Source organism: Pantherophis guttatus, chromosome 8 (genome assembly GCF_059756535.1).
Source record: "Pantherophis guttatus breed Tessera chromosome 8, ASM5975653v1, whole genome shotgun sequence".
Lineage (NCBI taxonomy): Eukaryota > Metazoa > Chordata > Lepidosauria > Squamata > Colubridae > Pantherophis > Pantherophis guttatus.
In genome coordinates this window covers 28,055,229-28,077,445 of record NC_142070.1, presented here as the reverse complement: position 1 = coordinate 28,077,445, position 22,217 = coordinate 28,055,229, and the positions used below count along the sequence as shown (strand labels likewise).

The window sequence follows — 22,217 nt, the reverse complement described above, 5'->3', positions numbered from 1 at the left end:
CCCATTATGCGGCACTAGGGTTTCGAACCATTGAACTGCCCACCTTTCGATCGACAAGCTCAGTGTCTTAGCCACTGAGCCACCCTGTCTCTAAACAGAGCATATATAAGCAAAAGTAAGTCTCTGTTAGGGTCTAGATTAGAGGAACTGCGAACCAAGTTCCTTAGCAAGTGGTAACGAGTTGCATTAAATCAATTGCCTTGCATGACTAAGGCTAGGAGAAATAACAGAAATGGGAAAATAAGAACGAAATTCTTGACATCTGTTTTGATACAAGGCACAATTACAAATGAAGTCAGTGGCATTAAATACCAAAAATGTCCATCCAACAAACTGTCAAGACAGTGTTTCACTATCCTGAAGGAACTGAGAATGTACCAGTGGCCATTATGGCACAGTTTCTCTCGCATCCTGAAAAAAAGGTACAGAGTTGTACTAAGAGGAAATGAAAATTCTAAATTACCCTTGGGCCATTCAGTGACTATCAACTATTTGTAATGACTACCACTCCTGAGTGACAATAGATAAGCGGTTCCTCAATAGCAGCTTCAGCCAAATCTGTACCTGTTTTGAAGAACCTCCAGTTTACCAGTCACTGAGTCCTCTTTTCTCTATCTCTCCCATGAAACATACTTCTCCCTTCTCATTTTTCATACTTAATCATTAATGACAGTTGCACGTTTACATTCTCTGTGTTCCCACTTTGAGAATCTTTTACCACTAATGAAATACAATACCAGAATCAAGCAGATTGATTAAAGTTGTTCCTATTTTGCTTCATTTATATATGCTGTTTAATGCTATTCTTGTCAAGTTTTATATTAAAATCCACAGAACTTTTGTTTGCTTCATTAAAGATAAAGGCATGAGTGCCACCTAATGGACACTAGAAATAATGTACTACAAAGAACATTGGCAAGATTCTTATATTCAGATAAGGAAAATTGTTCAAAATGTACACAGTCATGTACAATGTGAACACTAGCATACAATAAAAATTAACAAAAATCAGTACTGCATAAAATGTCAACCACAATTTCATGATTTTAGAAAATACATATGAAAATTTTTCTTTCCTTATAAAAATACATATACCTCTTTTAAAATATAATAATTCAAACTTATTATGTATCATAGTTTATGCTTCTAGATAACAATCCTATACATGCTTGCTTTTCAATTAGTACTATTAACTTTATATAGAGAAATATATTTTAAGTACATTTTGTTATTAAGCTTTATTAAAAATAGTAGCACTTTTGTTTGAACATGTATAGAATTGAATTATAAACCTATACATAAACATAAATCAAATTTTGCTATTCATAATATTTCTTTTGTTTTGGTTTATTAAATATATTCTGCTTAGTAGTAAGTTGAGCTTTTTCCCCAGTGGGTTTTTTTTTTCATTTTTATACAGATGTGAACCAGTAAGAAATATTAATCAGCTGATATTAAAGTTAACCATTAATTCCAATTAATGTCACCTAGACAGGCACCTCGTTCTCAAAAACAGCCCTGTGCTACAAATTTTTCTTCTATTAACTTAAAGACCTGATAGCTTTCACTGCAATTAACTGTGATCTGAAATGTAACATAATCAACAGTTGATTTCTCAAAGATTCCCTGCATTTATGGTCTCTGATGGGTTTGGTTGTAATGACAAATACTTGTCTGTTGCCATGAAGGATTTCTCAATTTAATGGATACAATCATAAGCTACCCATTTGTCCAGGAGTTGGGTTTTTCATTAAGCCATGATTGGCACAATCAAAATACTTACTGATTTAGCTATGATCTCCTGAATTTATTTATCATTTGGGTAAAATGAAAATCAAGCAATTTAAATCTGTAATTTGTAAACATGTTCTGAACAGCTTTCATGATAAAAACAAAATAGAGCAGCAGAAATGTAAGGAATGCATAAATAAATACAACACTGACATTTCTTTAATGATGTTTAGGAAATGGAGATGCAATCTGCTTGTGGGATGTATACTGGCTGCCTTGTTTTAAATAAAGAACATTACTATCTATCCTTAACTATTTATGTTTCACATAGTCATGTACAATGTGAACACTAGCATACAATAAACTAATTTGAAATTAAATAGATCTTAATCATTTAAGCATTGGTCCATTATTTTACTCTATGCAAAGTGAAAAACTGTTATTTTTTAAGTCATTCTTTGCACTAACATCTGATTTCTATAGCAGCACTTTAGCAGAAAGAGTTGTAAACAATTATACTGCTTGAGTAGGTCTTCGATAACTACAAGCTACTTAATTATAACAAACTGTACCATTTATTGACAAGATGTCGTGTTCTACCGCATCCGATTGTAACAGAGGAACAAGAAACAGGTTGGAAAATCGCAAAGAACATGAAAAAAGTATTCTGAAATGGTTAATTGATACCAGATGTAGGATTACTAGATAGCCTAATCAATTTTGAGGAGCTTGATTATTCATTGTTACAAATCAGGAAATGCCAAAAAGAATTGAAAAAAGCAATTAATAAACTCTCCCAATTATAATGTCAAGCATATTCCAACTTTGTCAAAGAACCTCATTTGACATCAGTAAAATGCTTCACAATCACAAAGTCTCCTTACTTTGTTCTGAAAGTGGAGTTCTGAGTATGACTGCACTCAAATAGTCTTCCAGCAAGAATGAAATCCTATATTATTATATCCGCTTAATGAAAACTGCAAAACAATCAGGTGCAAATTCAAACTAAATATACTAATTGAAGTGAATAGTGATATTAATTTATAATCATGTTAATTCACAAGTCCTGACCATTCAACAAGAAAGCATACTTCATTCAACACAGAGAATATACTTTTGAGGCTAATTTTGTTAATGTTGGGATCATACTTTAATTAGAATATGCTTTCATCAGGGAAACAATGTAATGTCAGGATCATAATGTACTCAAAAATCAAATACTGTAGCTGCAGGACATCCACAAAGAGTAAACTGTCATGCCATGAAATGCCTACAAAATAGCTAATCTCAGTCTGCTAAAATTATTAAGTATCTGGGACTTGACACTTATAGGTAGGTTGTTCTACTGCTGGCCTGCCTGCTACTGCCTGTAGTTTTTGCAACATATCAAAAATCAAAAGCATGAGACAACTTCTAAAAGGACAAAATTTCTCCAAGCAAAATATTTGGTTTCATGGCAGACTTTAACAAAACATATTTAGAAAGATAATATGACAGCCACATCACTTTTACCATCCAAGTTCCTTTGGATCATAGTTAAGGTTCTGAGAGCTATATCTGTGTTTCAAATGGGTCTGAGACAGGGATGGGCAAACATGGCCTCTTTTTTTTTTTTTTTATTGCAAAAGTTTTACAATTACATTTTCACCCCATTTTTCCCACCCCATCCCACCCCCCGCTCCCCACCCTAACCCCCCTCAAACCCCCCCTAACCCTCCCCCCCTGACTTCCATGAAGTATAATCCCATCAAAGTCCCCTTTTTACAAAACTTGAACCCCTCAAACCCCCTTAGAAAAAAAAAATTCCCCCCCCCCTCACAGTATTCATACATTTCTATTTTTATATAATACTTTCAATGAAAAGCTATTTGGTATTTCCTAACTTGATATTTGTTCTGCACATAATCTATCCACTTTTTCCATTCCCATTCATAAGTCTCTTGTGAGCGATCTTTTAAAAATGCTGAAATCTTCGCCATCTCCGCAAAACTGGCCATCTTCAAAGTCCATTCTTCAATAGTGGGTAAAGACTCATTTTTCCAATATTTACCTATCAATAACCTCGCTGCTGTGATCATGTACAATATCAACTTAATTTCATCCAGTGTAAAACCCTTTACTATACCCAATAAGAACAATTGTGGGGAAAATGGAATTTTTCTCTTCAAAACATTCTGCATAACCCACCATATTTTAATCCAAAAAGCCTTAACTTTCTTACAATTCCACCAAACATGATAATATGTAGCATCTAAACAATCACATCTCCAACATTTTGGCTGAACATTAGGATACATACAGGATAATTTCTTGGGATCTAAATGCCATCTGTAAAACATCTTATAAAAATTTTCCCTCAAATTCTGCAATTGTGTAAATTTAACATTCTGAACCCATATCTTTTCCCATGTTTCTAACATCACTGGTTCTTCAAAATTTTGTGCCCACTTAATCATACAATCTTTAACCAATTCAGTTTCTGAATCCCTTTCTAACAAAACATTATAAAGCCTTTTAATATGCATTGGACCTTTCTCTTTTATATGTCTGACCAATTCTTCCTCATGCAACATAATACCAGTTTTTTGGTCCTCTTTCCATCTCAATTGTAGTTGATTATATTGTAACCAAGTTAAATTAATTCCTTCATCCAACAGTGTCTGTAATGTCTTCAACTGCCATCTGCCCGCATCTGTAAAAAGAATCTCTTTATATAAAAACCCCCCGAGTGACATTATATTTGTATTCCACATAGTATGACCAAGATCCAGCCATAACGGTATTTTGTAATCCCATTTGAGTCGGTGCTTCTTCCAAACTCTCATCAAAGAGTCTCTAACATGGCCTCTTTATGACCTATGGACTTCAACTTCCAGAATTCCTGAGCCAGTCTGGCTGTCTCAGGAATTCTGGGAGTTGAAGCCCACAGGTTGTAAAAGGGCCACAGTTGCCCAGCCCTGGTCTAAGACAACTCACCACAACCATCTCGTCACAGCCAATTCGCCACAGCCAACTTGCCATAAGGTAAAGGTAAAGGTTCCCCTTGCACATATATGCTAGTTGTTCCCAACTCTAGGGAGCGGTGCTCATCTCCGTTTCAAAGCCAGCGCTGTCTGAAGAGCCAGCGCTGTCTGAAGACATCTCCGTGGTCATGTGGCCGGCATGACTAAACCCCAAAGGCGCACGGAACGCTGTTACCTTCCCACCAAAGGTAGTCCCTATTTTTCTACTTGCATTTTTTACAAGCTTTCGAACTGCTAGGTTGGCAGAAGCTGGGACAAGTAATGGGAGCTCACCCTGTTACATGGCACTAGGGATTCGAACCGCTAAACTGCCGATCTTTCGATCAACAAGCTCAGCATCTTAGCCATTGAGCCACCATGTCCCTTGCTATGGGACAACTCAAAGTGGGACAAAAGTTACATAATATCAAATAAATGGTGAAATAGAATCATTCAAGAAAGAATGCAAAAGGAGGGACAAAAGGAAATGTGAATGAATGAATGTGAATTTTTAATTATTTTAAATAATTAAATAAAATTGTTGAATTGTTGCGCAGCAAGTTGGCTGTGGCAAGCTGGCTTCAGCAAGTTGACCATGGTGAGTTGGCAGCAATGAGTTGGCCATGGGAAGTTGGTAGTGGCGATTGTTCCATTCCGGTTTGAAATATGGAAAGCAAACAAATTCTATTATTCCATTTTTTGATAGACGCGTCTAGATTAAAAATAACATATGACATTTTATCTATATAAGCTTAAACTACATTCTATTATCTTCATGTGTTGAATGAACCTTTAAGAATCCCAAGTGGGATGAAAGAGATAAAAGAGAAAAAATTGAAAAATACATCAACATTCAGATTAAATGATCCCAAACCAAACTTTCACAAAGAAGTGTTCCAAAAGTCAAGTGACAAGTTGAGATACGTTCATAAAACAGTCTCCCTATTCCTAGCTAGAACCAATATGAAAATGAAAGTGACATACTATAATTTAAAAATGAAAGTGAAACTTAAAAATAATATATAAGTAGATTTATGTGGTTGATAAATCCCACAAAATGGAAATCTTTGTTGGATTCTGTGTCCTTTTGCAGCTAGATTGGATTGAACATTTATCACATCATTTTTAGTCCTAGCTTTTTTGAGATGCTTAATATCAGCTTTTTATTTTTCTTAGCTTTTACATTACCAGGTTCCTTGATCTGTTCGTATGACTTTTTAAACTGCATTTCATTATTTAATGCCCTTTTCTCAATTAAGTTCTCCTGCTTTATCAACATGGCTTCTCAAGTTGTATAAACTCTTTAAAACTGCTTTTTGACTAGCAATGGGGAAACAATCTAAAATTCTAAATGGCACGTTTCTTGAATCTTTGCCCTATTTTGTTGAGAAGATTCTTTCCCTCAGTGCAATTGCTGACAATGGCTTTATAGAAGGAGGACTGAATCCAGAACTAGTACTAGCAGCACCTTAGTCTTAATGGTTGTATACAGCTTTCCGAATCAGAGACAACATGCCTTAAATACCAGTTGCCAAGGAACAATTGTAAACAAAAAACACCTCCCTTTAGTTTTGCCTGTTAATTTCTCTATGTATCAGCCAATAAGAAATCTATATCAAGGTAAATTTCTTTAAAGTTTACTACTGGTCCTGAAATTCGGAGCAAGAAAAGTAATCACTGTAGTATTTTGCCAAATCATAAATAAATAAAATCCAGTCTTAAATACAGCTGCTTCATTTATAAAGAAAAGCTGAGGAATGACACCTTGAAAAAAATGAGTGAGGATAAGCCACAACTTTCCACTATACTGTGCTTGTATTGAAAACTGCAGATGAAAAAAAAAATCCTTAAAACATTTCAACGATTTTGTTGGAATACAGGAAGTCATACCATGCTTAACACCAGAAAAAAATGATAAAGGAGATAATGAAGTTAAGTAGATGAGATGCAGCATGCATCTCATCTACATTTGGCTTAAAATTTTTAATTGGTTAATTTTATGGGTAAGGGGTTTTAAATTGGGGAAGTCAAATTGATTTAATTATTTTTTAAATTATTTTAATTTTCATATTGTATGTATTTTAATCCTGGCTGTTCACCGCCCTGAGTCTTTCTACTAATAAGTAAGTCTACTTCTTAGTAAGTCTTACTTACTAATAAGTAAGTAAATAAATAAATAAATAAATAAATAAATAAATAAATAAATAACAATTATCATTTGTATCTCAAGTGAGAACTCTGTTTTTGTTTGCTTTCTTTATTGTTAATGGTGTTCTCAGGAGTTCTCCAACATCAAAGTTCAAAAGTAACAGTACTGTTTCTGTCCTGCTTCTTCAAGGTCTGGTGTTAAATTTATAACCTGTGAATTTGGGAATGTACAATTTCATCACATCTGGAAAGCATCAGATACAGCCTAAAGCTCTCTTCAATAGTCACACAAATGATTACTGACATAAGATAAAATAATTTGACATACTGATATAATTAATGTTTGGCTAATTCTAACATTAGAACTTTTCAAGAAAAATTTAAATTTCACTATGAAAACAAAAATTAGAATCATTATTACTTTGGGCTTAAAGGCAAGAGCAATACTTAATTGTTTAGAGTTCCATTCTTACTAAACTATAAAGATAGAAATTGGACTAATAAGAAAATACTTGTCTGATACTGTATACTACCTGAAAGTGAATAGAAATGTAAAAGAGATGGTACAGAAATATGGTTTATACTTATCTAATACCATCGTCAAAATTATATCAGCAATTCAATCCTTCTTTCCGAGGTCAGTAAAATGAGGACCCAGATTGTTGGGAGCAATATGCGGACTCTGTAAACCGCTTAGAGAGGGCTGTAAAGTACTATGGAGCGGTATAAAAGTCTAAATGCTATTGCTATATTGTATTATATATTGCATATATTATAGCAATTGTCCCTATGTTTTTTAAACTCATGAAGAGTTCAGAAGAAGAATAAATTTTAGAAATATTAAATGAGAATAATGCCTCCCATCTGCTTAAACCAGAGAAAGCTAGAAGTAGAAAAAAGTTGGAAACACTGTGATGCATTTAATATAAGCTGTATATTAATCAAATAATGTCCCAAGAATTACTCTAATACAGATAGTTGATTTATTTAATGACTGTTCAATTTATAATGGCATTGAAAAAAGTGACTTACAACCAGTTCTTGCAGTCACGTCATCAAAATTTGCTTGGAAACCTGTATTTTCAAAAGTTGTAGGTATGAGTCATGTGATCAACATTTACAATCTTCCCAGGGCCTTCTGACAAGCAAGTCAATGGAGAAAGCTTTATCTGCTTAATTATCTTATCTGCTTAATTACGAGACACTTAATGACTGCGACAAAAAATATAATAAAATTGGTCATGACTCATTTAACAACCGCACTGCTTAGTGATGGGAGTTCCACTCCCAATTGTGATCATAAATCGAAGACTACCTGTATTTAAGATTGTTCCACGTTTTTGTTTACTACATTCACCAATAGACAATTAGCTCTCTGAAATGAGATCTGCAGAACTCCTCCTGACAGTGGCAAGACTCTTCTTTGGGGTAGGAGAAATGCCCCTTGTTAAAGGTATTCAAGATAAAATATATGTCTTTATTTTACTTGTTATCAAGACCGTGATTCTGATACTTCGTATTGCTTTATAATATTAAAAGTGAGATCAGAAGAGTATTGACTCTTTTCAGCTTTGATGTTGAAGAAGATTTCTGAGAAAAACCACATACAGCCAAGGAAACATATGGATCACTGAACAATTCAACCTAAAGTTCTCATTTGAGGCACAAATGATCAGGTTCACGTAATCCTATTCTGACAAAGTATGCAAAGACCCAGTTCTCTGGAAACAACGAGAATGCCAGGAAAAGTAGCAAAGTAGATGGAATCAGTTACAGTGGCAATGGGTACATTAGAAAACCTGAAGGATCAGTTTAGAGACGGATTATCATGGAGAAAGTTTGTATGATTGCAGAGTTAAACCAAACTGAATGCACATAATATATCTGTACTTTTGTTTCTCCATTTGACTTGAATTATGGGTAAGCAATTTTGAAACAAATGACAATAATAATTATTTGAAACTGCATATCCATAATAAAACACTATGTAACTTGTTCTATTCACTTGTAGCAGCTTTACAGATGACTTTAAAAACTAAATATATTTTCTGTTACAATATTATTTAGTACTATGACCGAAAAAAAAGTAATGGAAGAATAAACAGCCTATTCAGACTATAAGAAAACAGCTTTGTATGTAAGCAGGATGGTGTAGAGCACGGGTGTCAAATTTGCGGCATCACATTGCCATCACATGATATTTTGTAACGTTTTTCCCATTCGCGGAACTGGGGTGAGTGTGGCCTGCTGCACATGATGCATATGGCCCATGGGCCTCCAGTTTGACACCCCTGGTGTAGACAGAAAAAAAATCAAAATTCTGTTTGGGATAGCACACAGGTTATTTCTAATGCTACTATCTATCTTTCAAGAACTGTTCTACCTGTTTCCAATCCTCTGACTCTTATGCATGTGAGATAAAGGATCTCTATATGCTGCTTTCTGAGGATTAAAGTATAAAATTTCAAAAAAGGAAATTAATTTCAAAAATACAAACCTCCTGGTCATCTAATATAGAGGTATATGGTCAGGAAAACCAAATCTTTATTGGGAAACAAACCAATCTCACAGATAAACAAAAGCAAACTTTATTTTAAAAAGTAAATTTTAAATATAAAAATACAAATATTCAATCCTGAAGAAGCTGTTGGTAGAGCTCTCCAATCATACTAAAAGCTGTTTAAAAGAAATGCATGAAAGAAAATGCAATATTCCAAAAAGATTATAAGACAGTAGTGTTTTGTCACAAATGGCTCATATTAAATTTATTTTATTTTGCTCTAAAACAATTCTTCCTGACTCTGGGTAAATTACCCAAAATTGCATAAAAGTGGTTTTTCTTTATTGTTAAGGACACCTTAACAATAATCCCATTACTAATCACAACAGAGACATTTAAATTTACTTAAGATTTTCATATGTACTAAAATATATTAAAAATCTCCCAAAATACCCCTATTAAAGTGAAAACCAATGAAATTACCAATAGTAATTATTGAAATGAAATGTCATAAAGTTTATTCTTCGATATTGTTTTTTTAGTACAAGTAGTCCTCGAATTATGACCATTCATTCAGCAACCATTTGAAGTTATGATAATGCTGAAGGAAGAGACTTACAACTGACCCTTGAAATTCAGTAAGACTTTCTGATAAGTGTTTTTGGGTAATGAAGGAAAAATTTTGGGAAGCATTTTTCTAAAGCCTCATAAAACAACAGAACTGGTTAGGCATTTCAAATTAATTTGATAGGTTACAAGAAAATTATATAGAAAATTGGTATCTTCCATGCACAACCTGTTATGGAGTTCTCTGAGGTTGAAGAGTAAAACTTTACAGGTCTCCCAGCTTGCAATTCAAGAGGCAACCAGTCATTAGTCACCTATGAATGATAGGTAGGATTCAGTGCAGGTGGCCACTGAATTCGGTAGAAAAGAGCCAGAGACTCTCTTTGGGAAAGTACCAAGCACTAAATCATATACTAAAATAACAGTGTAACAGTGGAGGTCAGCACAGTTCTGTAAGAGATATTTAAACTTCTCATTAAGTTCAGTCAGCTCTACAACAGGAAATTTAAACTTCCTTGTTGGAAAACTGTTTTTTGTGGATATTTTTTTTTAGTGAATCTGATGTCTGCTTGGGCTCCTCTTAACATTCCTGTCTCTTAACTCTTATTGTATTAGTTTGTGGTGTTACATAATTTACTAGCCAAGCAAAATTATCTCTGAAGGGTCCAAATATTTGACTAAACTATTACCGTGTTTCCCTGAAAATAAGACCCTGTGTTATATTTTTTTGAACCCTGAAATAAGCACTTGGCCTTATTGCCATGCGCTCAAAAGCCCGATTGGGCTTATTATCAGGGGATGTCTTATTTTGGGGGAAACATGGTAGCTTTAGCTTCGCCTTGGCTACTAGTAGATACAAACATACATACACACAGTCTGGTTTGTGTGTATTGGGACAATGATACATTTTTTGACATCTGAGCTACCATCACACTGAATCTGAAATGAAACACTCAAGATGTGAGTGAAGACTCTCAACTTTAATTTAAGGGGTTTGAAAAAAGTACAGCATTAACCATTGAAGGAATTACAACTATTTTAATACACCCAATCACATTTTTGATGGCTCATAAATGATGGACAAACAGAATTATAAATATAAGTATTGTTTTTAATACTTGGATGAAAATCCTTTGCACTCAATGACTGCCTGAAGTCTAGATCTCGTGGACTAGCCTCAATGCTGAATTTCCTTCTTTGAGATGCTTTGCCTGCTTTTTACTGCAGCTGCCTTCAGCTGTTGCTTGTTTGTAGGTCTTTCTGCTTTCAGTCTTGTCTTCAATAAGTAACAACATGCTCTATTGGGCTGAGATCAGATGACTGACTTGGCCAGTGAAGAATATCCCATTTCTGTGCCTTGAGGAACTCTTGGTTGCTTTTGTTGTATGTTTTAGGTCATTATCCATCTGCAATATGAAGGGGCATCCTATCAGTTTTGCAGCATTTGGTTGAATCTGAGCAGAGAGTATAGTCCTATACCCTTCAGAATTCATCCTGCTACTTTTATCAGCAGCCAGGTCATCAATAAACGCCAGTGACCCAGTTCCACTGGCAGCCATACATGCCCATGCATAACACTGTCTCTGCCATGTTTGACAGATGATATAGTGTGCTCGGATCACGAGCTGCTCCTTTCCTTCTCCATATTTTTTTCATCTTTATAGTACAAGTTAATCTTGGTATCATCAGTCAAAAGAATCTATTCCAGAAGTGGGAAGGCTTCTTAAGGTGTTTTCTGACAAAGTCTAATCTGGCCTTCCTGTTCCTGAGCGTGGCCAGAGTTTGCACCTTGTTATAAAGCCTCTGTATTTACATTCATGACTCCGTCTCTTGGCTGTAAACTTTAACAATGACACATCTACCTCAAGAGTGTTCTTGAGCTAGATGTTGTGAAAGAGTTTTTCTTACCCAATGGCAGAATTCTGTAGTCATCCACTTTAGTTATCTTTCAGGACTTTCCAGGCCTTTTAGTGTTGCTGAGCCTGCTAGTTAATTCCTTCTTTTTAAGAAAGTTTCAAAATATTGTTCTGGCTATTCCCAGTGTTTTTGCGCTCTCTCTCATAGATTTTGCTTTTTTAGCCTAATGATGGCCTCTTTCACTTTCCTAGCACCTCTTTGGACCTCATGTTGAGTGTTCTAGTGAACAGCTACCAAGTGCAAATGTAACACTCAGAACTTCATACTTTTATCTGCTTGATTTGTCAGAGTAACAAGGGAGCAGGCCACCCCCACCATGAAAATGTTTCTCAGCCATTTATCCATCACCAAATACAGGGACTGGTATATTAGAATGGCTGTAATTCCTCAGTGGTTATTGTCCCAGTATATACAAACCTGATTCTCTTTTTTTCATAGTGTGTGTTCGTGTTGCCAAAATTTTCCTGGACTTTCCACAACTGAAAATTCCAATTTTTAATAAGATGCTATGGGGAGATAGTAAACCATTTTTTTCTAGCTTCTCAAGTCAAAAGTTTCTCTAGTGTTCTGCCCTAATAAGAGTGTTTTTATTCTAAAGCTCTAATAGAGGAACCATGGTATCTGAATCAGAACATGACCAAGAGTCACATCACACTGCACAAGATAGGGAACATATTCAGTGGCAGGAAAGGGACGGTGTATGAGCCCTGTCCATTTGGCAAACTATTTATCTTAAATAGTTAAAATAAATGCTTCAGAAATTTTCACTATTAAATATGATTGTTTAAAAAATAAACAGCCGTGACTCATAGAAATGAATGTATTTTCCTTATGAGGAAGGAAAGCATTGGCTTGTGGAAAGAGTATATGGTACTTCTCAAACTGAAGTTCAACTGTAGCATTACACATTACATTATTTCTCAGTAGTAATAAAACACATCTTTACCTGAATTCCTAGAGAACACGTCTAAACTTATATCCAGACTAATGTCAAAGTATTCTAGATGGAAGATGCCAGATGGAGATGGGATTGGGTAGAATATGTGCAATGAAACTGTTTCTTTGCTTCAAGTCCTGCGTATTATCCACCTCCCAAAACACTGTGTTTGACCCCAAAAAATGCCTATCATTTCACAAAAGAAAAGACAATCATACTGGACAACATTTCCCACTCTAAGTCCCAAATATTTCTAGCTGCATCCAATTTATATAGTCTATTCACATATAGCAATATCCCAGGCAGACATTGACAAAAATCCAGTTCACTGTAAGGTACACCTTGGAATACTCTAATGGGAAAGGGAGGGGGAAATTTTATATTTAGTTTCTGCATATAATATAATTCAATTTAAATCATTTTTAACAAAACTCATATTGCTAATATGACTTATAATTGTTTTCATATAGACTGAAATAAAATATACTAAATTGCTGATACAAATTGCTGATACACTATACACTTGCAATACTGTGTACAAAATGCTGCAATGCTCTAGAGAGTTCAACAAACTTTTATATATTCATAAACATAAAAAATATGACTGTCAAATACTTTCTGAACCCAGGAATTAATGTGTGAGGTCTTCTGCTACTGCTATAGAAAAAAGTGATAATATTTTGGATTTTTAAGTCAAAAATCCACTAGTTAAAGACAATGGAGACAATGCAGTATATATAGACTAGAATAATCACTTTATGTTTATGGCATAATAAAGCTAGGCCACAATTAATCTTGACAAATCTTCTATTTCTGCAGCTTACTTCTAGCAAATACTTAGGGATTAACTAACTCACACTTCAAAGTAAAGAATTATTATAAATATATCAGGAATAAAACAACTCAAAATTTTCTCTTTTTATACTTTTACTACATGTTTTATTAAATTAGGAATGTTCTTTCTCTTATTTACATTGCAGAGCCTAAATTTAAGTAACCATTTCAGATTTTATCTAAAACAAGTTATATCAAATTCAAGTAGAACTTTGTGAAAATGTAGGCTATAACTTTTAAGCAAAGATCTCATGTGGAATGTGAAATGGTGCATATTGTGTACCCAGTTTTATTTCAGCTTTTAAGACCATTTCAGATGCGAGACATGGTCTTAAAAGTCAGGCCAATCATTAATTCTGACTGAGCCAGAGGAAGTAATTATTCTCACATTCTAAAGTTCATGCAATATATATATGAATTGCCCAGATTATCATATAATTACTGTTCTCTGCCACCAGACTGTAATACCCAAATCTAATGTCATATTTCCTCAAAGCCTAATATTTGTGTTTAATATTAATCAGCCTAAACCCTTTTGTAAGAGAACTTTCACTTAGGAAAATTTGAGAATACAAAAAGTTGAGGGTCTGCAGTATAAATAATTATATATCCTATAGATCATGGGTGTCAAACTTGTGGTGTCACGTTGCTGTCACATGACATATTGTGACATTTTTCCCTTCGCGGAGCTGGGGTGGGTGTGGCCTGCGCCTGATACATTCAGCCCGTGGCCCACCAGTTTGACACTCCTCCTATAGATATATCTATACATCTGCAGAGCCATCAATTACAAACTTACAATAGGATATATTAGACCAATATTACAAACAGATAAAATAGCATATTTTAGGGTGTAAATTTTAACATCTACCTTGTGCTTTCATTATACATGTATAAAGTTACAAGTGGCAGAAAAGTTGTTTGACAGCAAGAATTTGAAACAAAGTCCCAGAAAATTCAAGCAAAAATAAAAACTATGAGGGAAAAAAAGCAACACAACCTTAAATGAGTTAGTTGGCTTTTCTTCCAGGAAAATGCAGCAGCTTGCTAGATTCACCACCCTGGTACAAATGGCCAAGTGTGAACATTTGTGTTTAACCACAGTAATATGAACACGGGGAGAATGTACATTATTTCATCATCATATGCTTTTCTTCATTTGGAGAGGAAAAAAAAGAAAGATAAGTGACTCACCAGATTGAACACAGTTTCTACAATATCCCTGTTGGATACTTCCCCAACTTCCACCAATCCTGTCAGAACAGCAAATTTCATCCTGATACCCCGGATAGGGATGCCTGGATTCAAAGACTGCTTTTCAGCTGAGCTTCCATCTTTTCCTTGCCCAGTAGTACCACCACCACCTTCACCGCGGCCTCCTCCTTTATCATCCCCTGTTGACGGCGAGGAAGAGCTCTGCCTTTCTTCACTAGCCATAGTTAGTTCACTTCCAGAAACACAGAACAGCCACTCTAGCCTGGATCTTCAGGTCCAGTTCTTAAAGCACCTTGAAAGGCAGCGCAGCAAACTCGAGTCGCGACTCCTCCTTTTCTTCACTCAGTGGCAGGGCCTGGGCAATGGTCTGTGGAAAGAAGGTCATTCCAGAAAGACAACAGTTAAGCATACAGGGCATTTTGTTAAACAATATCTACAAGCCTGCCATCTACCTGGCTATAAAACTCTGCTCCCTTCTTGAAGCACACGCCTCCCTCTCTCCCTCAATAAAACCAGGAGCAACCACACCGCACAGGTAAGCTCCTCCTCGCTGCAAATGTTCAACTTGCTGGCACCCGAGAGGGAGAGGGTGGGAAAAAATGGTTTCCTAAAAGATTGTTCTTATTTAAAAAAAAAAAAAAAGATATTATAGATCTGAAGAGGCAGCACCTTCCCCGGGGCTATTCTCCAGCCTCTCTCTCTCCTCCTGGCTGCTGCTGTCCTTGTCTTTCAGCAGCTCCGGTAGGAGCAAGCGCTCTCCCTGCTTCTTGCCCCTCGCGCGCGCAGTCACAGGTGCAAGGACGAAGTCGGGCCAGCTGGGAAGTTCGCACTCACCCAGCCGAGCTCTCCGCTCCCGGGACGATCGGGGCCAAAGGGCAGGGAGACGCGCCTTCTAATGCCCGGGCATGGAGATAGATGTCTTCTTTCGTTTCTCCGCCACCAGACTGGCGCTATGCCGACCTGAATTGGATGGAAACCAAGCGGGAGGTTCCGCTTTATGGGAGGGGGAAGACGCCTGAAAGTTTTTTGGGGGGTTTTTTTTTCCCCCCCTCCGTGCAGCTGCTTCACTCTGCAGTCGCCACGGTTAGCTCGTCCATCGCTTCCTGCTCGCTCCGGTTGCTGCCGCCATGATAGCGCTAAGCCGAGCCCGAGGAGAGTTGCCGGGCGAGTCACAATGCGCCTGCGCGGTCAGGAAACAGGCGGGGCGGGCTACGAGCGGGAGGCAGCGGGCTCGGAAAAAGAGGCTTCCGCGCAGCCTCAGGTGAGTTAGGTGTGTCCAGGTGAGAGACGCAGCGTACAAAGTAGAAAGAAGAAGAGGCTGGCCTCTGTTTCCCCCTACGGGAATGGAGGCAGCTTCCAGTTGAAAACCGCCGTTAAGAAGGAAGATGTAAAATCCGTTTTTTAGTATTGGCTGAGACGCTGAAGCGAATCCCGTTTCTCCGTTGTTTGGGGAAGGAAACTGATGATTGCTAAGAGTCGGGTGGGATATTAGATGTTACGGTTCATTTGGAAGTGCAGTCTTGTCAATAAGGATTTGGGTTTTAATCACATTGAATTCAGCAGGAAATGTATTTTCTCTTGGAAGAAAAAATCAGGACATTACTACAGAGGGAAAAAAATGTCGTTCTCTGCTCCTGGGATAATTATAAGAACATGAAACTTCTTTTGGCTTGTCTGCAGTTTACAAATAATTTTTAAAGTGGATCCCCCCCCGCATTTGTGTCATACTAAATAGGGTGGTTAAGGCATCAAAAAAATCTGAAATCTTAAGATTATGAATTCTAATCCTGTTTTGGGGACAAAGCCAGATGGATGGACATGGGCCAGTTGTTTTCTCTCGGCCCTATAAACAGGGCAATGTCAAACCATTTCTGAATAAAACTTGCCAAGAAAATTGAAAGGACTTGTCCAGGCAGTCATAGAACTTAGAATAATAGAATTGGAAGGGACCTCAGAGGCAGTGGTGAAATCCTTTTTTTTTTTTACTACCAGTTCTGTGGGCGTGGCTTGGTGGGTGTGGCTTGGGTATGGCAGGGGAAGGATATTGCAAAATCCCCATTCCCACCCCACTCCAGGGAAAGGGTACTGCAAAATCCCCATTCCCACCCCACTCTGGGGCCAGCCAGAGGTGGTATTTGCCGGTTCTCTGAACTGCTCAAAATTTCTGCTACCAGTTCTCCAGAACCTGCTGGATTTCACCCCTGCTCAGAGGTCTTCTAGTCCAATCCCTTGCTCAAGCAGGAGAAATACCATTGCAAACAAATGGTTGTCCAGTCTCTTTTTGAAGCCTCCAAAAATCACCAAGAATCAGACATGGTTGAATGGAAGGAAAAAAACATAGGGCTTGCATATAATTGAAATAATTTTCTTTGAGCATCTGAATCTAGATTCAACCTGTTTAACCTCCCAAAATCGCTGAAGCAATTGCAAATAAATAAAATCTTTGTTTGGGGATAAATCAATAAACATTACTAAAAAGGGGAACAATAGCCCATTGCTAAATTGCATGTTCTGCACAATCAAAAACCAAGCATTTCCAAGGTTAGAAAATAGGTTAGGGAACTAAGTTTACAGTCTTTGGGCTTTGAATGTATTTTATACATTTTGCATTTACTGAAATAATGAAACACACATAAGCAAGTAGTTTTAGTTGAATGCACTGGCACATATTTTTATATCTAATTAAGAATCTGGAAAAATCTAAGCATATAATTAAAACATAAAATCTTAACATATAATTCACATGTAATAATTCAAACAAATAATTCAGTATGCAAGTGACTGATGAGTTGCAAAGTCTTATTGCATATAATAACCTAGCTTTCAGAATAGCTGTGCTCATTCGGAGAACCTGCATGGTTTTGCAAAACCACATACTTTTCATCTCATCTTGAATTTCCTGTTTTCTTATGTTTTAAAGTGTGCAAATGCACAACAAAATGTAAATGATATATTGCAAGCACAGGTGTTTGCAATGGGGTAATTGATGGCATGTTGAAAAAAAGATGATTTACATATTGGTTGTGATGCAAGTACTAACATGAATCCTTCACATGACATTGTGCCCTTTGCAAAAATCCATAATGAAAAATACTTTTAAAGTACCTCAAAGTTTTTGTTACTGTTATACTCCCATTTTATTACTGTTCTTTTAAGAATATTGGTAGTCATCTTTAAAGCCCTTCATGGCATGGATCCAGGCTACTTGAGGGACTGTCTCATCTCACTAGGATTGACCCATCCCATGCACCCTGGCAGAGAAGGCATGCTGCGGGCCCTGATTATTCCAGCTGGCAGGGTTGAGGAAGGCCTTCTCTGCCATGGCATCTGCTCTCTGAAACATCTTGCCCCTCCCATGTGACGTTGACCTCTTCCAGTTAGTTGGGGCCCCAATGGGGGAGCATCACAGTGGTTGATTAACAACAGATCCCACTTCCTTCCACCCTGCTCCTCTCCCCATTTGTAATTGGATCAAAGCGTTTGCGGGTATTTTAGTCTGTCTGTCTGTCTGTCTGTCTGTCTGTCTATCTATCTATCTATCTATCTATCTATCTATCTATCTATCCTATCTATCATATTTGCAAGCCCCCAGAGTTACCTTGCTAGTAAGATAGGTGGCCAATAAACTTCATAAATAAATAGATAAATAAAATAAAATTGCATTTTATATCTTGATTCTTGCATCAATGCAGCATTTGAACTTTTTTATTAAAAATGAAGTCTAAGCAAGTTAATTTACCAAGATTAGGGTCAGTAGGCTTCTAAAATTTCATATAGTTTGGGCCATATGCGAGCACAACACCTCTTTGCTACGAATTAAAGCAAGCTTCCACCCAAGGCTGAAAAAGATGCTTCTATCTTAACTTTTAAACTAGCAGTTTCCACATTTTTCCCTTCCCTTTTCTCTTCCCTTATTCTTTCCGTATTTTCCCTACTGTTTGCTTTTGTGCTTTTTTTTTGTATGTTATGTTATAAACCAATAAAATTGTTAATAAAAAAATAAAGTAGCAGTTTCCTTTTTCAGATTTATAACCTTCAGCAGAATCTGCAGAGGAGGGTTTAAAATCAGCAAGATGGCAGATGGAACATCACAGTGCCAGTACCATTCATTTTGATGTGATGTTGGCAAGTGTGTGAAAGACACACAGCTTATGGAGCAGGGTCCCATCTGCCATCTTCCTGGTTTTGTTCCCCTGCAGATACAACTGAGCTGATTTAAGGAATAGCAAAGAGATTCCGTGGTTGATCTGAAGAAAAGATCGAATGGAGATTGTCAGGGAATTGCGCAACAGGTGTCTAAATGAAATAAGAGACACTGACACGAACTTACAGTTTTATATAAATAAATATATTTTAGATCTATATTTACAGCAAACAATATAAACAGGCAAACAGGAGCATCATGAAATAAATCACAGAGCATACAGGGCACACAGAAGAAAAAGGTGGGGGGGAAGGGAAACCCCCCCCCCTCCACTCCCATAGCAACCAATCACAGTGCAGATTGCTTCACGCAGGAGCCAGCAGTCTCCAATCAACTACAACTGTGTGTTCTGGCTCATTGTACAACCCATTGTACCAGCTACTAAATTTAAATATCTTAACCAAGAATCTTTTTAAAATGTTTTAGGACTGATTAATTTAAATCTCTGTTAAATGTAGTAGTATTTATTTTTAATTTTTTATGAAAGATTTTTTTTAAAAAAGAAAAGCTAATACAAACTAATATTTAATGATTAAATTTATATGCCGCCTATCCTGATATCAATGATGCATTTGTATACTTGCAAATATAAAGTAAGAAAAATAAAAATAAAAAATCAAATAGGAAACTAAAAGTGCAAAAAAGGGTAGAAAAGGAAAAAGATACAAAGAAGTAGCCTCCTATGTTATAAATACAATTATTATTTTTTTCTCTTTTTTTTATATTATTTTTTTTATTGAAAAGTTTTACAAAAAAGAAATACAAAAATTTCCCCCCATGTTCCCCCCACCCTTTCCCCCCCTTCATCCCCCCCTCCCCCCCAGACTTCCCAGAGCAAAATACAAGGTATTTCATTTAATCAATCATAAACTAGATTAATCTACTTATCCTCAAAGTACTAACTCCCCCCCTGAAACCTTAACTCCACTATAGATAACCTAATACTTCTAATACTAACATTCATTCATAAGCTATTTGATATTTTCTTGTCTGATACTTATTTTGAATATAATCAATCCATCTTCTCCATTCCGATACGTATCTTTCTTGCGTGTGGTCCTTCAAGTACGCTGAGATTTTCGCCATTTCTGCTAGGTTGGTTACTTTCAATATCCACTCTTCAATAGTAAGCAGAGAGTCCTTCTTCCAATATTGAGCTACCAGCAGCCTAGCTGCTGATATTAAGTTCAAAATCAATTTAGTCTCTGAAACTGTACAGTCCTTAGTTATACCCAATAGAAACAATTGAGGAGTAAATTTCAACCTTCTTTTCAAAATGTTCTGCATCACCCACCAAATTTTTATCCAAAATGCCTTGATTTTCTTACAAGTCCACCATATATGATAATAGGTTGCATCATCACATTCACATCTCCAACATTTAGCTTGCAAATCCGAGTACATATATGATAATTTTTTAGGATCTAAATGCCATCTGTAAAACATTTTATAAAAATTCTCTCTCAGATTTTGTGCTTGCGTAAATTTAACATTTCTGACCCAAATCTTTTCCCATGTTTCCATCATCACTGGTTCCTGAAAGTTTTGTGCCCATTTTATCATACAATCCTTAACTAATTCTGTTTCTGACTCTATTTCCAATAATGCATTATACAACCTTTTGATATGCATCTGGCTTTGATCTCTAATCTGTTTCACCAAATTTTCCTCATTTTGCATAAAACCAAATTTTTGATCTTCCCTCCATCTAGCTTGTAGCTGACCATACTGAAACCAAGTATAAATTATCCCTTCTTCTTTTAAAAATATGGAACGCTTCATGAATTTGCGTGTCATCCTTGCGCAGGGGCCATGCTAATCTTCTCTGTATCGTTCCAATTTTAGTATATGTGCTGCCGAAGCGAGCACATAAATACAATTATGAATTTACCTTTTACTCTATGGTTACAACATAACTCCCATAAATCATAACTTCACTTTTTTCTGTTTTACACAAAAAGTTTGCATGAGGTCTTTTCTTTGCTCAAAGAAGTCAATTGAGCAATTTTAGCAAGTTCCATCATTTACTAAATATGTTGTTGGTACCAACTCATATCTGTCAATCTCAGTCCAGCCAAATACATCTGTTAAATTCCTGTGTGAGCCAGAACCAACTTCTGCTCCAAGATGCTATTGGGATGTGTAGGCCCAGTTAATTTCTACCTTTACTGCACAGCTCCTCTGGCATGCCAGTTATGTCCTTTCCAGGGTGAGATGGCTTTCCAAACAGTCACTCAGACCTGGTCATCTCATAGCTCAAATATTGCAATTTATTCCACATGGGCTGCCCTTGAGGGCCACCCAGAAGTTTCAACTGGTCTAGAATTCAGTGACACAAATTGTATATGCTTCATCAACATGTCCACTTGACACATCTGCTTTGTGAGTCAGTTTACTTTCTCTGAAGTGTCTGCACTCTGGAACAAGGTCCCTTCATGAGTCTTTTACCCTGATTTTGGTCCAGAAGGTCTTCAAAACCTGTCTATACTCCCAAGCTTTGGAATAGAATGAATAAGGTAATGGTAAAGGTTCCCCTCGCACATATGTGCTAGTCGTTCCCTACTCTAGGGGGCGGTGCTCATCTCCGTTTCAAAGCCGAAGAGCCAGTGCTGTCCAAAGAAGTCTCCGTGGTCATGTGGCCGGCATGATTAAACGCCAAAGGCGCATGGAACGCTGTTCCCACCAAAGGTAGTCCCTATTTTTCTACTTGCATTTTTTATGTGCTTTCGAAGTGCTAGGTTGTCAGAAGCTAGGACAAGAAACGGGCGCTCACCCCATTACGCGGCACTAGGGATTTGAACCAGTGGTGAACTCCAAATGACAAATGACACAAATTTTTGATATTCAGAAAGGAGTACGACAAGGATGTCCCATGTCACCGCTAATATTTATAATAGCATTGGAGGTATTATTAAACGAAATAAGGAACGAGGAAGAAATCAAAGGACTCAAGATCCGGGGAGAGGAGTACAAATTGCTCACCTTTGCAGACGACGTAATTTTCAACTTGGAAAACCCAAGACGATCTGGACCCAGACTGATGTCGATGATAGAACAATACGGGGAAGTCGCGGGCCTCAAAATAAACAAACAAAAAACAAAAATAATGACGAAAAATATGACCCAGACTCAGAGATTGGAATTAGAAGAAGAATTAGGAAT

The 22,217-nt window shown here is 36.6% G+C and overlaps 1 protein-coding gene and 1 non-coding gene across 10 annotated transcripts in view; both read right to left on the bottom strand.

The window, feature by feature from the left end:
• LRBA (LPS responsive beige-like anchor protein) overlaps positions 1-16,048 on the bottom strand; it is a 359,129-nt gene extending 343,081 nt beyond the window's left edge. For 8 of the 9 annotated variants that reach the window (XM_034442710.3, XM_060686876.2, XM_034442712.3 and 5 more), the window contains exons 1-2: positions 15,686-16,048; positions 14,831-15,218 (exon numbers count right to left, since the gene is read on the bottom strand). In XM_034442710.3, coding sequence (XP_034298601.2) covers positions 14,831-15,073 — 243 coding nt within the window. In that variant the 5' untranslated portion in view covers positions 15,074-15,218; positions 15,686-16,048. Of the gene's footprint in view, positions 1-14,830; positions 15,219-15,520 lie in introns of all 9 variants that reach the window. The other variant, XM_060686874.2, reaches the window with a different exon arrangement.
• A 4,769-nt stretch (positions 16,049-20,817) lies between these two features.
• On the bottom strand, positions 20,818-20,924 carry LOC117654699 (U6 spliceosomal RNA). The gene has a single exon (XR_004588372.2). It is a non-coding gene; the product is annotated as a U6 spliceosomal RNA (small nuclear RNA).
• Between the last annotated feature and the right edge of the window lie 1,293 nt (positions 20,925-22,217).